The 14,650-nt window shown below is 40.5% G+C and overlaps 1 protein-coding gene across 1 annotated transcript in view; it reads right to left on the reverse strand.

Moving 5' to 3' along the window:
* PLXNB2 (plexin B2) overlaps positions 1-14,650 on the reverse strand; it is a 114,463-nt gene that overhangs the window by 56,552 nt on the left and 43,261 nt on the right. The window contains exons 10-13 of the mRNA XM_065400954.1: positions 14,165-14,266; positions 8,178-8,267; positions 6,890-6,971; positions 1,943-2,115 (exon numbers count right to left, since the gene is read on the reverse strand). Coding sequence (XP_065257026.1) covers positions 1,943-2,115; positions 6,890-6,971; positions 8,178-8,267; positions 14,165-14,266 — 447 coding nt within the window. The remainder of the gene's footprint in view (positions 1-1,942; positions 2,116-6,889; positions 6,972-8,177; positions 8,268-14,164; positions 14,267-14,650) is intronic.

A 14,650-nucleotide genomic window follows, 5' to 3' on the forward strand; every position in this document is an offset into this window, starting at 1 on the left:
CCCAGAATCGTGCTCTGGGCTCCCAGAACTAGAAAGAGTGACTAGACCCAGATGGCTTGGAAGCACGTGACCCAGTGATCAGATCTGCTTCAACAGACTGATGACAATTATAGTTCAGGCTACAGGAGCAGTTTGAAACACACATTGTGACAGAGATGACAATATCCTGGACAAACCTTCTGGAATTAAGATAAACATACTGAATTAAGTTTAATACCTTTGGGGTTCATTGTATTAAAAATGCAATTGTGTATATGTTATTGTGGAATTGTATGTAATTTCTCTAGGATACTGATTAATGCAATTGCTGGGAGATCATGTGAACTTCAAAAAGACTTTGTTGAACAATACAGCAGACACATTTGATCTTTTGGGACAATATGTGTGAAGTAGAATTCCTAGGAAGTACTGGGAGGAGGGGATTGCAAACCCCACCTGTGGACTCAGTCTTTGAAGCTTCACCTTGGGGATTGGGGTGGGGCGGGACTTTTGTCTGCTGATCACCTGTCATGGACAAACAATTCAAAGATACCCCTCACCCCCGGGTCTGGATTCTCCACAGAAAAAAGAAAGGAATTTTGAATAAATAGCCTGAATTTAAGCTGACTCAGGGCCTTCCTCCTGATCCAGCAAATAAACAGGACCTCTGGTCCATGGAAAGGCCTAATCCTTAAAGGAACGGTGAGAAAGACTTGGCCTACTGAGGTGCTACAAGACTGGGTCCTTATTCTGAGCTGAGGTTATGACCTTGTGACCACAAAAGAGATTCCTCTCAGAGGTTTGAGGGATTCACTTGACAGAGCCCATGCTGGAGTTTTAGGGGCCATGGGAATCTCTTAGCATGTGTGTAGATTCTTTTGCTGTTTTTAATATGTTTTCTCTGTAATACTTTTACCCTAAAAATAAAGAGACCTACTCAGAAAGTGCTATGTACTAATTTATAACTGGAGGGAATCACACTGTGTACTGTCTCTGAGGAGAGAAGCAAGCAGGCCTGTTGAGGCAGTCTGTCTTTTTCTGGGAATAACACAGTGAAGGTGGGGAACTGTTCAGCATGGAAATACCCTGGTCAGGAGGGAGAGACACCTGGGTCTCCACCAGGGCCAGCTCCAGCATTTCTGCCGCCACAAGCAAAAAACAAACAAACAAAAAGCTGCAATCGGCGGCGGCAGTTCAGCGGCAGGTCCTTCGCTCCTAGAGGGAGTGAGGGACCTGCCACCCCCGAATTGCCGCACGTGCCGCCCCTCTCCCTTGGCCGCCCCAAGCACCTGCTTGTTAAGCTGGTGCCTGGAGCCGGCCCTGGTCTCCACCCAAGAAAGTCAACAGCTAGGGAGCCAGGAGCCTCTCTGCAAGCACCGCCTCTGTAGTGCCCATTGGCTGGGAACGGGGAGCTGTGGCCAATGGGAACTGCAGGGGCAGTGCTTGCAGAGAGGGGCAGTGCATGGAGCCATGTGAAAGTGAGTGAGGGTGAGGGAGAGCGAGTGACGGAGAGAGGGAGTGAGTGGGGCGGGGCTTTAGGGAAGGGGTGGGGCCTCGGGGAAGGGGCGGGGTACATCCTGGGTTGTCCTTAAATTCAAAAAGTGGTCTTGGGTGTAAAAATGCTGGAGACCACAGATCTAGGGTGTGCTCTACATCATGCTTGGTTAGCACAGAGCTCAGATAAGAATAAATCCATACTGGTCAAGTAACCTGTGCTAACTCCCTGGTACCAACCACCATGTTTAAGTAAGTACTGCTAGCATGGTTTCAACATCTATCACATTGTGATAGATCTCTCTTGTTGGTAAGCTTTGCAGACACACCATGCCAATACCATCTCCTGGCAGCTAATTTAGAAGCTTACTTAAATGCCTTGAGAAAGCCTTCTTTCAGCGTGCAATGTTTTCAGAGACATCTTCATGAAAAGACAATACATTGGTAGGCAGAAAAACAATCATCTTACCCGAGTAATGACTGGATGAGGGCATGTGTTCGTATGAGAAGTTTTACACAGGTTCTCATAAATGCATTTGCTTGGCTTGTCTTCTTCTTCACACCAGACGCATTTGTAGACCGGATCAGCCGCAAGACACAAGCTGCAGTCACTTCGGCCATAAGAGCAGTTGTATAAAGTCACTAAAATGACAGTTATAAAAAGACGTACAAGTGCAGTGTCAAGTCAATTATTGTTTCAAGGACATGATCTCTTTTAACAAGATGATGGGGAAGAAAAACCGTAATGCTGGGGCCAGAGTCTTCCCATTTAATAGGCCAATCCTGCCCAGAGCACAGTGTATTTAGCTACATAAAAGGTATTTATTGAGAACCAAGAAGCTCTATTTACATATTTACTTTCTGCCAATTTAGCACAATAAAAGTTTCCATGCACAGGCTTTGAACAACCTACCAATTATTTAAAATTAGAAATCCAAATACAGCTCAATCTGTTCACCCATTGTACAAGGGAGTAGCTCTTCAAATACTACAGCCCCCGTACATCAGCCATTAAAAATCCAGGCTATTTTAGACAGGAGAAGAAAGGAGGGTATTCCAGAGTCCAAAGTCCCAAGAAGAAGGCCCCCTCTATTGTATTGAGGGTGATCTAGCATCAGCACCCCTGCTGATCACAGGCGTATCAGTGTATCACTGAGAGAGAGAGAGAGAGAGAGAGTCTCTCTCAAGTAGGGTGCTCCCAGGTCATTTAGGACTTTCTAGGCCAAAACCAACACTTTAAAAATCTCCCTGGAAGTATTCAGGAAATCTAGTGGTTTCTGTATACCAAGGCAGTACTCCTTAATTTATTCCTGGCCTTTTATTATTCACTTTCAGTAAGTGAACTGTCTCATGGTTTTCAATTCTTTTTCTCCTGAGTTGCCACCCCTTAAGTATGCACGGTCCCTTCTGCAAAAAATGCAGTTAAATCACAGTGGGTAACCTAGCAACTAACAGAGCCAATCATCCCATAGAGACTGTAGCACAACTGTCATGCTGGCTAGCTACTGAACAGTGCTCCTTTTATTGAGCCATGCACCAACATTCCCAGAGAACCACAGCTTACCTTGGACCTTAGGGTTGTCTATGTGGTACAGCAAAACACATTAGAGGGGTGTGATCTGTAAACTGCTCTAACTGGTCTGTGTAGACCTGCTGGCATGAACTAAAATGTGCCTAGTTTATGTTAAAGTGCACAGTGTGCTCGACAAATCCTATCCCTTCAATGGGCTTTGCCAAGACCATGGAGATAGGCCCTTAGTCTGTTGTGATACATTATCACCATGCAAAATCACCCTTAGTAGGTAAAACTCAAGCCTAGCTATGCAGCCAAGCATTACAGCACCATGAGAAAAGCCCAGATTTGGAAAAGAACTTTTGGACATGCACTTGATAGCTACTATAGTGGAAACTGGATCGGCTGAAGAGGTGCCACACCATCTCAGGACAGAAGGGGTATATAAGTAGTACAAGCAGCCCTGTAGCTGTCTTTCTTCTTGCTAGTCAGTTTACCAAGTGATATTAATGAAAGCACTGGAGGAAGGTTCTTCCTTAGAGTGAAGTGCAGCAAGTAAACATTGCTGAATGGAGGCTGAGGAAGGGGGGTTGGGAGGGAGAGGAGAACGGCTGCTTTTGGAACGCGTAGGTTAAGTCCATCCTCAAAACGTCTGACTGAAAAGGGCATGCACCGGCCCTTCTTTAGCTAGAGGATTAGAACGCTGGGTAGAGCACCAGCTAAATCACTCTCCAACTTCTACCATTTCAGTGCACTTTTATATACTGGAGAAGAATAATAGAAGATACTTAATTTAATAGTAAGCAATTAGGCATTGCAGTAACAGCAATAGGTTTTTAATGCTAATTCCAAGAGGCGACCATGTCAGATTACTTTTCTAACTGAATAGTAATATAAAAACACATTTTCTCCATCTCTGTCCTCAGCAGTTTTGTGATTTCTTTGTTAGGCATGCACAGTATAGTGGTGCCCAGTAGAGCCAGTCTCTCTGCAACATACACGTTATTGAATGACTTCAGTCTGGTTCTTCCTTGGAGAGCGTGTTTTTAAAAACAGCACCTTCTAAACAGCAGATGTGCTTGCTGTGTGCATTCAGCGCCCCAGCTGGTGACTTCAATGACACAGTTTTTATTTTCATTACTGTGCAGTGTTAATACAGTTGAGAGTGAAAGACCTGGATTTTACTCCTCCTTGTGCATGATCAATGATAGTTTCTAAAATTCAACCAGTTGTACCAGTGTGAACCCATTCAAGGTAATTGGGTTGCATTGGTAGTTGCGGGGTGCCTATGGTGGGCTGCAGGACCCTTGTTACTACTAATGATGAAACAGTAGGAAAAGATCGAACTTGACTGAGATTCCATGTTGAGTTTGCAGTATTAAGAGTTATGGGAGGGGTGAGGAGAGAGTCTCTTTTCACTTGTACATGAAGCTAATTTGATCTGAAAACCACTTAGACATGGAGCCTCTCAGTCACTGAGTCATTTTAAACAGAGTATTTATTTACTCATTCATTCTGCAATTAAAAAAAAAAGAAGCAAATTTAGTGCTGGGTAAAAGGTGCCAGACTGACAACCCTACTTTATCAAGAGAGTTAACACTTCCCTTTATCCTTGGAACAGACAGCACAGACTGCAGCAGGGAAAGCTTTTCCCACATCTACAAACATGAACATAATTTAAAAGATGTAACAGATTGCTTTCCTAATCCAGCACTCAAACTGGTAATAGACTGTTCTTGCACAGGAACTTTAACAAGCACGGTTGTTAAATCCTCCCTTTGCCTCCACACACCCTACAATCTCCACCCACATCACCACATGACAACCTGACAAAGCAAAGGAACATATTTACTGAATTACTTCGTCATCAGTAAATATCACTGGCTAGAACGGAAGTCTCACTCCCTTTCTCTGCAAACAAAGTCAGCACAGCAACATCTTGAAGTCTCTCACACCCAGAGGCGTGAAAGGGACAGGGAAAGATAGAGTCTTAAAGTGTTAAACAATCCTTCACTCCCTAACCAACTCGTTAAATATAAAAACAATGAGGAGTCCTTGTGACACCTTAGAGACTAACACATTTATTTGGACATAAGCTTTCGTGGGCTATAACCCACTTCATCAGATGCATGGAGTGGAAAATACAGTAAGCAGGTATAAATATACAGCACATGAAAAGATGGTATATTTATACCTGCTTACTGTATTTTCCACTCCATGCATCTGATGAAGTGGGTTATAGCCCACAAAAGCTTATGCCCAATAAATGTGTTAGTCTCTAAGGTGCCACAAGGACTCCTCGTTGTTTTTACTGATACAGACTAACATGGCTACCCCTCTGAAACCTGTCATTAAATACAGGAGCAGCAAGCCACTCAGATTCAGACTTATCCATTGCCTTTAGATCCGAGCCGTGAAGTAATTGATAACAAGGACAAAAGATAAAAGGGATAGATATATTGGATTTCATACTGTTCAAACCCCCCAGTGGTCTGAGATTTAAAATGCTATCATAACTTAGCATTCACTTGTGTTGTACAAAGAAGAGGTTTCTTTACTGGAGAGTTCAAAAGTGTTGGAATTGAAATAATTGAGTACCTTCTGAGCAAAGTCCATTCCTCCAAAGTCAGTTCCTTTCAAAGTGCAGTGTGAGGTTTAAAGACCATTATGCTATGGACTTTACATGGTAAGGAAATTTTGAAGCAAGGGAGAATTTGGATAAAAACATTCATACAAAAGAGGGGAAAAAAGGCATTTTGCCAGTATTTTCCAGCCTTTTCTTTGTGATCATTGTAGATTTGTATTTGAATAAGAGCTTTCCTTTAATAACAACACTGCTTCCTTTTTTCTTTCTTTTGCACCAGATCCTGTAAAATTCTGGATTTATAACATCACAATTCTTTGGAATGGAAATGTTGATGCTGCACTGTTACAATGTGATTTCCCCATAAGAGGAGAAGAAATAGCATGAGTTAACAAGTGCTCTCAGCCATGCAGAAGCAACATAGGGAAATTCCTCAAACTCCACTGCTTCTGTGTTGCCTATACAAAATTAAACGGTTTAAATATTATTATATACCAGGAATAATGTATAAAGATTTTTATCTGCGTGGGGACATTACTTATGAGTGACATTAGTCTCATTCATATGGACTCATAGTACCATGCACGATATCTGGTAAAAAGTGTTTGCAGGATCTTAATCCTGAGAACTGTTACATGGGGGGGCGGGGTATTATGGCACCCACATGGAGCCCATTGTTTTCACTGGGGCTCTGCCAGCACATAGTAGCTTACAAGACCAGGACCATAGATTTAATTGTCATTTTTTGTGCCATTATAAATTGGAATAAATAAATGAATACATATAACTAAATGAAAAAGCAATTTATGGCAGGGATCATGACTTTGCATACTTTTTGTTGCCACAGAATACTTCTCTGGCTTTTCATTGTCAACCAAACTGAAGACTGCAGAATCTATCAATCATTGATGACGATGCATGAGCCAGAACACAGTTTTAGACTTCAGATCCCTGGTGAGGTTTGTAGAGATGACAGTAAGTAAAGCCACCTTTAACCCATGAAGGGAGTAAGTTTGCTATCATATTACTGAGATATAACAAGGGACCCTCACAATGCCATTTTTAAGAGAGTTGCTTTTCAGAGCAGAATCAGATTTAAAGATATTTTCTATATAAAACTTTAAATATATAAAGTTTTAAAGATGTTCTCAACATTGACATTTAATTCATGCAGTTGTATTAACACTTTTGCCCTGTCAGATTTAATTACATGCTTTACCAAAACCAGTAAAACTTGAGAAGGTAACATTCTTTATTATGGGAATAAATCTCAATTTACTATAATTTCACTCCCCCTGAGTCCCATAATTCATACTTACCCATGAGTTTACTGTCAATCTTGACCTTATCTGTTTTAATGAACAGATTAAGTGGTAGAGTTTCATTTGCGCCATAGGAAAACTGGAAAAGATGACACAGGAAGACATTTGCATCTGCTTATTTTAATTCTGGAAGGTTAATTTTTGTGCCCCATAATTCTTAATAACATGATCTATGAGGATTCAGAAAGCATCTAAAACATTTCAAATCTATGCTCTGTTTCTGTTCTTCACCAAATGTATTCAGGGAAACTTTTGGTAATGAATTTAATCCATAGCAATCAGAACCTAGAAGGGTCAATGGAGAACAGTACTGAACTGACATTGGATTATCAATTTTCATAATCTGATTTATATTTAGTGGTAAGTATCCAAGTAGCTAGCATATTGTATTTAGAGAGTTTCAGTAACTGCTTGAAATTGCCAGCTCTAGACTTGCTAAACTCTTCCTTCCCAAACCAGCAGGATGTATTATTCCTGACAATATAGCATAACCGCTCAATGTGCTAAGGAAAGGTCTGATGTTTCTTCAGCAGTGTAGCGCCTTCCCTCTCCCTAACTACACACACTCTGGCTAAACAAGGTTTAGCATTCAGAGGCTCTGAAACACATCACAGTTCTTGTATTTAAAAGAAGATGGCCATAATATGAGGCCTCAAAAAGTGGGGGAGACAAAGAAGAAAACACTTATATAAATCAATGCAACAGCTGCATAGACATTAATCAACCCTCAACAACAAAAATCTTATGAGGGGAGATAGTAGGCCTTCAAGCTTATTTACTCAGGCTTTATCCTGAGCAGGATAAAATCTATAAACCTAATTTATAACTTGGTAAACAGAATAATAGAACTTGGTATAATTTTTCTCTTTTTTGAAAAGGCACCCAACGACTGAGCGCACTTTATTCCAGTGAATGGTCAATGAGTCAGTGGCAGGGAAGAACTCAGGAGTCCTGTCTCTTAGTCCAATATTCAATCAGTCTGACCAGGCTGAATCAAAAAGATATGGCCCAGAGTTTCCACAGGCATAGTTTAATGAATGCATGAGCTGCATAACTGCTGAAATCAAGGCTATCAGGAAGAAAAGAAAAGACTGGGGAATTAAGGAACTACGATTCCAAAAGCTGTAGGCTTTTGCCTTTGGGAGGAGGAGAAGAATCTCCATTACAGGTCTGTAATTAGGGTTTATCTCCTTTGAGGGCCAGCCACACGCACACATATCCTGTATTACAACAGGACAAAAAATGTTGTATATTTTTTAAACAAACATATTTTTTTAACATTTACCTCTTTGCTTTGGAATGAGAAAGTTCCATCTGATTTGTCAACAAGAGCCTCAAATTCAAACTGGTCATTTCCAATCTTAAAAGAGCTACCCTATATAAGAGAAATGTTCAGCTTAGAATTTTTACAGTACCACTGAGCTTAATAAAAAGTAAATACGCATTATACTGTTCAGCACTGATAGGGATAAGATCAGATGTCGAAAGCTAACCAATTAAATCATCACCTGAAAACAAAAGCTAAAGACAGCGTTAACATCATCTGTTACTTGCTCCAACATTGCCTCTCCAACATCCATTTAAGGCCAAGCTTCAGAGCAGCACAAATAAAGTAGGAGAGCGTCTAGCACTCATTTTTAGCAGGTAAGAACAAAATTAAAAGTTATCTAGCGTATGCCTTCCAACATTAGCTGTGTTGTGAACAAAGCTGTGTGAATCCCATTCTCTAGGCTCATGGGAGTTTTATGAACCAAAGCAGGCAGGTTCCATCTGCACGGTGATCATGGGACTACATGAACCTGACCTGCGAATTCCAAGTGAAGCTGGAGCCAACCTTTGCTAGCTTTGTGTGAAACCAGAAAGTTTCACTACTCCCTTTGCTTCAGCAGGGAGCGGCCCGCCCTCACTTTTGATGCCTTTGGAGGACTTTGAGACCTTATTCAATGGCCTGCTCCTCCTTTAACTCAGGATCTTCATGATGCACTGGGAGGAGGCTCTGCTCCCAGAGGTACATGGCAAGATGGATGCTTCCCAATGTTTTAATAAGATTTTTTGGTTATTCAACTCTCCAGTCCTGTTGCAAGGGTAGGTAAACCACCTTCTCCGGCTGCTGCCATCTATATAAATTTGAGGTGTGAGAGATGCCCAAATTTGTTTTATATGTAGCTGTAGCTCAAAAGCAGGAGTGATAGCTCTCCCTGGGGGCCACAAGGCTTATGTAACTAGTAGCAGTAGCAAGAGGCAGCAATGGTTTTCTCTTCCTGTTGTCCTTTATCCATGACAAAAATGGGAGGAGGATAGTCTTTCATCCACCAAAAGATTCATGGAAGGGCTGGGCGTGAGGACAGACACAGGAGGCAAGGCCCTCCACTGCAAGTCCCAAGAGTATTATAATATTAAAGGAGAAGGACCTTTTCCTCCACATAACAAGATCTTACGGGATACCAAGGGAGGAAAATAGGCTACCAAGCTCCAAAAAGGCTTCTCCTGAAGCTTTAAATAAATAAATAAATAAATAAATAAATAAATAAATAAAGGCAGTGGGCAGGAGAATGTCCCAGGACTTCACTGCTGAATGTCAAAATGTCTTCATTATAGCTAACTAGATTTATTTACAGAAACTAAAAACAAGGTGCCCTGACCAATGCATTTAAACACCAAAGCCATGAAGACAAGGCCTCTAGGGTGGTCTAAATTTTTCTGTTAAAATTGGGTTTTTTAATGGAAAATTGGATTTTTGACAAAATGAATTTTCATTAAAAGTGTCTGCTTTTCACCGACTGTATTTTTTTTTTTTTTTAAACAAAAAACAAAAACAAATCCCACCAGAATCTTCTGAATGGATTCTCTCAAATATATTTCCATCTCAAAAATATTTCCTCAAATATTTCACTACAGGAAATTTTGAGGAAAGCAAAAATAAATTTCCTGACTAGCTCTAAAAACCACCCTTTCACCTCAGACACCATTCACCACTCCCCCAGCCCCAACACACACAAAGGATTGCCTCACTCCAAGTTGTACGAGGTTTTTATAATCATCCAATTTCTAAATTTTGTCAGAGGTCTTCTTTCTGAAGGAATATTGCCTGACTTTTTCCTTACTCATCTCCACTTTATACTACAATATTTTTTTTCAATAATCTTCAAATAACGTTGCTGAAGCTGTATTTCAGCCTCTCACATTCCTGATAGAACAACCCAGGAAAGGGTGCGTGTTTACATATGTGCAATGACTGCTATCTTGGTTGACACAAAGGACTTGAACTAGGCACCTCCAGAACTAAAATGCATCTCTCCAGTTTGAGGTAGTCCTCAGGCAGCTTGGTTGTTTATCAGAGACTCGAATCCTCTGTGAATTGGGCATATAGGACAACACACCCTGACCAGTGCTTTACATATACATGTTTATAGCAGAGGATGGCACATCCAGACAGGAGAATCTTGTATCCAAGATTCCGATGTGGAAAAACAAACTGAACTGTATGTGAGGGCTATCTAGCACACCTTGAAGGCTGGGACTTCAGTTCTTCACATTGTGAAAACCTGCCTGGCTTTTGAGGACTCAGATTAAATTTTCTCTTAGAATTTAAAAGTAAAACAACTGACCAGCATTCAACTCCCAATTCAGTGCCTCTCTCAGCTGCTTGTTCTGGTAGCAGTTTTCCCCTGAAGTACTGTAATAGCTTGGATTTACTTTAACATCCTACTGAATTTTTTCAAAGGGAGAGATAGAAAAACAGCAGTTTCCCCTATTTAAAGCAACCTAAAGATCCACTGTTTGCTTTTGAACAAACGCCTCCACCAGGAGCTCCATTTAGTGAGGAGCATTTGTCCCCAGGTCAAGAACTTATTTGGTATAGATAAGAATCCAAACTAGAAATCTTATGGGGTGTGCTTCATCCATTCCCAGCCTATTACAACAATCATGAACAGCATTTTCAAAACTATCCTCTCTCCTCACTCACTGGGAGATAAACAGGCATCAGCCATAAGAACTAAAGAGATCCCAAATCTTCATCTCTCTTCTGAATGCACCTCTCTCTTCCATTCTTGTTTTAATGGAGATATTAAAACTCACTATGATGAGTACCTCACTATGGTGAATACCACAAAAAAGGGAAAACTTCCTTCACCCTTGGGGGACCTGTCATTTGTCACTGCAGAGAGACCTCAAATAGGCAAGCCAGGAGAAACATAATGGATATCCATTGGGGTACTAACCAACAAGAAAAAGGTTTTAAAATTTCTGGTAGCTGCCAGATCCCCCACACTGAAATTTTCATCATTCCAGGCACCCCCTATGGCACAGGTATCAAACTCATTCTGCACAAGTGGTCAAATTATGATCTATGGGCCATGTCTACAAAACTAGGACCACATACTACCCATGATCCATCCTGACATCAATGGGAGGTTTACGCCAAGATCACAGTAGAATATGGTCCCTATTTAGTAACTGAACTTTTAGTGAATAAAGTTTCTCCTTCATCCAGCTTCATTCCTACTTCACTCGGTAGGAATAAATAATGCCAGCCACCTTTAGGATCACTGCTATTTTTGGCCCTTGCTTAACCTTTGGGACTTAACTTTTATAGTACTAGCACTTTGCAAATTACTAGCCAAATGGATGCTTGGGGCACATATTTATATTTCAAGACCATTTACATGTAGAGTTATAAATCAGTACACACAAATATAATCAGTGCACAATTTAAAAGTCTAGATTCTTCTGTTATATAAAGAGGTAAATAACATTTCCCTATTCACTTTCTCCACACTATTCATGTTTTTATAGACCTCAATTATGTCCCCCCCATCCCTTAGTTGCCTCTTTTCTAAGCTGAACAGTCCCAGTCTTGTTAATCTCTCCTCACGTGGAAGCTGTTCCATACCCCTCATCATTTTTGTTGCCCTTCTCTGCACTTTTTCTAATACCAATATTAGAAATGAGATGGGTGAACAGAACTGCACACAATATTCAAAGTATGGCCGAACTATGGATTTATATAGTGTCATTATGAGGCTTTCCCCTGGCCCTAGTTTAAAAAATCCTCTATACATGTTTTAATTTTACAGCAGTCTGGTTCCATTTTGGCTTAGGTGGAGCCCATCTGTATAGACTCCTCCTCTCCCAAAAGGTTCAACAGTTCCTAATAAACCTAAAACCTGTCCCCCTAAACCATCCTTTCATCCACGCATTGAGACCCTGCAGTTCTGCCCCTCTTACTGGCCCTGTATATGGAACTGAGATCATTTCAGAGAATTCTACCATGGAGATCCTGGACTTTAATCTCTTACTTAGCAGCATATATTTGGTCTCCAGGACATCTCTCCTACCTTTCCCTATGGCATTGGTACCTACAGGTACCACAACCACCAGCTCCTCCCCCCCCAGGCATTGCACATAAATCTGTCTAGATGTCTCATGAGATCTGCAACCTTAGCACTCACCAGGCAATTTACCATGCAGTTCTCCTAGTCATCATAAATCCAACTATCTATATTATTAATACTCAAATCCCCCATTACTATAATCTGGCTTTTCCTAGTAACTGGGGTTCCCTCCCCAGGATGGGTATCCTCAGTGAAAGAGTCACGGTCTCCTCTTGCATAACAATTGTTAAGCTTGCTCATTAATAATGTAATACAGATATTCTTGAGGCAAAATAAATTTGTTCATTTTCTTTTTTCTTCTTAATAGGGCTGTCAAACAATTTAAAAAAAACACGATTTATCACGAGATCAAAAAATAGACATAATTAATTGCAGTTTTAATCACCCTGAATCAATAATAGTATACCATTTATTTAAATATTTGTGGTGTTGGGGGAAGTGTGTGTGTGTTGGGGCCACACTGTCTCTTTAAGTAGAGCACTTGGGAGCCTGAATGCTTTTTCAGCCAGCAGCAGCTGCTGTCAGCAGCACTCACGCCTGAGCCAGCAGCAGACAGGCTCCCCGTGTTCCCTGACCCCATCTCAGCGGTGACCTGTTACATGGGCAGAGGGACACCCCGACATCAGCCCTCCCGTCCGCATTCTGCGCAGGAGGCAGGCTCCCAGTCCGGAGCAGCTTGGCCAGGAGTGGATCCATTTGGGGAGGAGGGGCAGGGGGAAGAGGCGGGAGCTGCTGTGGAGCAGGGCAGCGGGAAGAGAGGCACCCCTTCCCCGGAGGCACACACCGTGTAGCCTCCCTGAGCATGGCGCCCTGGTGCATGATTAACGCTCATTAAAAATATATGTTAATTTGTTTTGAGTTAATTGTATGCATTAATTGCAATTGACAGACCTAATTATTATTTTTTATTACAAATATTTGCACTGTAAAAAAGATTAAGAAAGAGCATAAAGGGGCGTACAAAAGTTTAGCATACCTGGCACATAGCCAGCGTTACAAGATATTTACAACACTGCCATGCGAACGCCTGTTCTCACTTTCAGGTGATACTGTAAATAAGAAGCCGTCAGCATTCTCTCCCGTAAATGTAAACAAACTTTTTCTCTTAGCGATTGGCTGAACAAGAAGTAGGACTGAGTGGACTTGTAGGCTCTAAAGTTTTACATTGTTTTGTTTTAGGAGTGCAGTTATGTAAAAAAAAAAAAAGCTACATTTGTAAATTGCACTTTCACAATAAAGAGGTTGCACTACAGTACTTATCTGAGGGGAATTAAAAATACTATTTCTTCTAACTTTTTTACACTGCAAATATTTGTAATAAAAATAATATAGAGTGAGCACTGTATACATTGTATTCTGTGTTGTAACTAATATCAATATATTTGAAAATGTAGAAAAACATCCAAAAAATATTTATAATAAATTTAAATTGGTATTCTATTAGTATTTAACAGTATTAAAACTGTGATTAATCGTGTCTAATTTTTTAATCTAGTTAATTTTTTTGCATTAATTGCTTGAGTTAAGTGCAAATAGCTGACAGCCTTACTTATTAATACAATTTAAATGCTCAAGATGAAATTCTAACTTCACTGAAGACAACATGAGCTTTGCTATTGACTTCAGTGAGGTCAGGAGTTGACCCTTGATTTCTGAAAGCAAGTACAGAGAAAAAAAAAATGTATCCTGGCAGTGCAAGGGTTACTTGTTTATGGGCAGCCTACAATAATTAATAGTTATACACACATTTTAAATGGGAGGGGTTTGAAAGCAGTAACATTACCCAGAGGAAACACATACCATTGTCTTAGGAATTTAAGATGAACTCTGAAATTAAACTGCAAGTCAAATGACTACTTGGAATTAATTCATTTACCTGATAATTGTCTAGATTCTTTCCTTCAAAATGAACTATTGTTGGGAACTCCATTGGTATTATTGGAGGGTTGGGATTTAGAAACTGTGGGCAATCTTCCTCCTAGGGCGATAAACATTTAAAGTAAAAATCTTCCATCACAACAAATTTCAACAGCCTTTGGACAATGGCATTCTTGTTCTGAAGAACTCCATGCTTAAAATAAAGTGACAGATTTGATTATACCCTTTCAAATTAGACATACTAAAAATGACTACAGCATATGCCAAAGCTGTAGATGATTATCTTTCCCAGCCCTGAAATCTTATTCCTCCCATTAAAGCAAAACAGTAAAATGAACAAAAATATCCCCTAAGAAATTATTCTATCACACCTCTACATTCCCACCCCCACTTAAAGTCACAAAAAAAATCTGAAGTTAACTTTAGAATCCTGATTTTTATTTAAAATTTGAGTCCAACCAACTGATCTGGAAGCAATGCTAAA

The sequence above is a fragment of the Emys orbicularis genome, chromosome 1 (genome assembly GCF_028017835.1).
Source record: "Emys orbicularis isolate rEmyOrb1 chromosome 1, rEmyOrb1.hap1, whole genome shotgun sequence".
Taxonomy (NCBI): Eukaryota; Metazoa; Chordata; order Testudines; family Emydidae; genus Emys; species Emys orbicularis.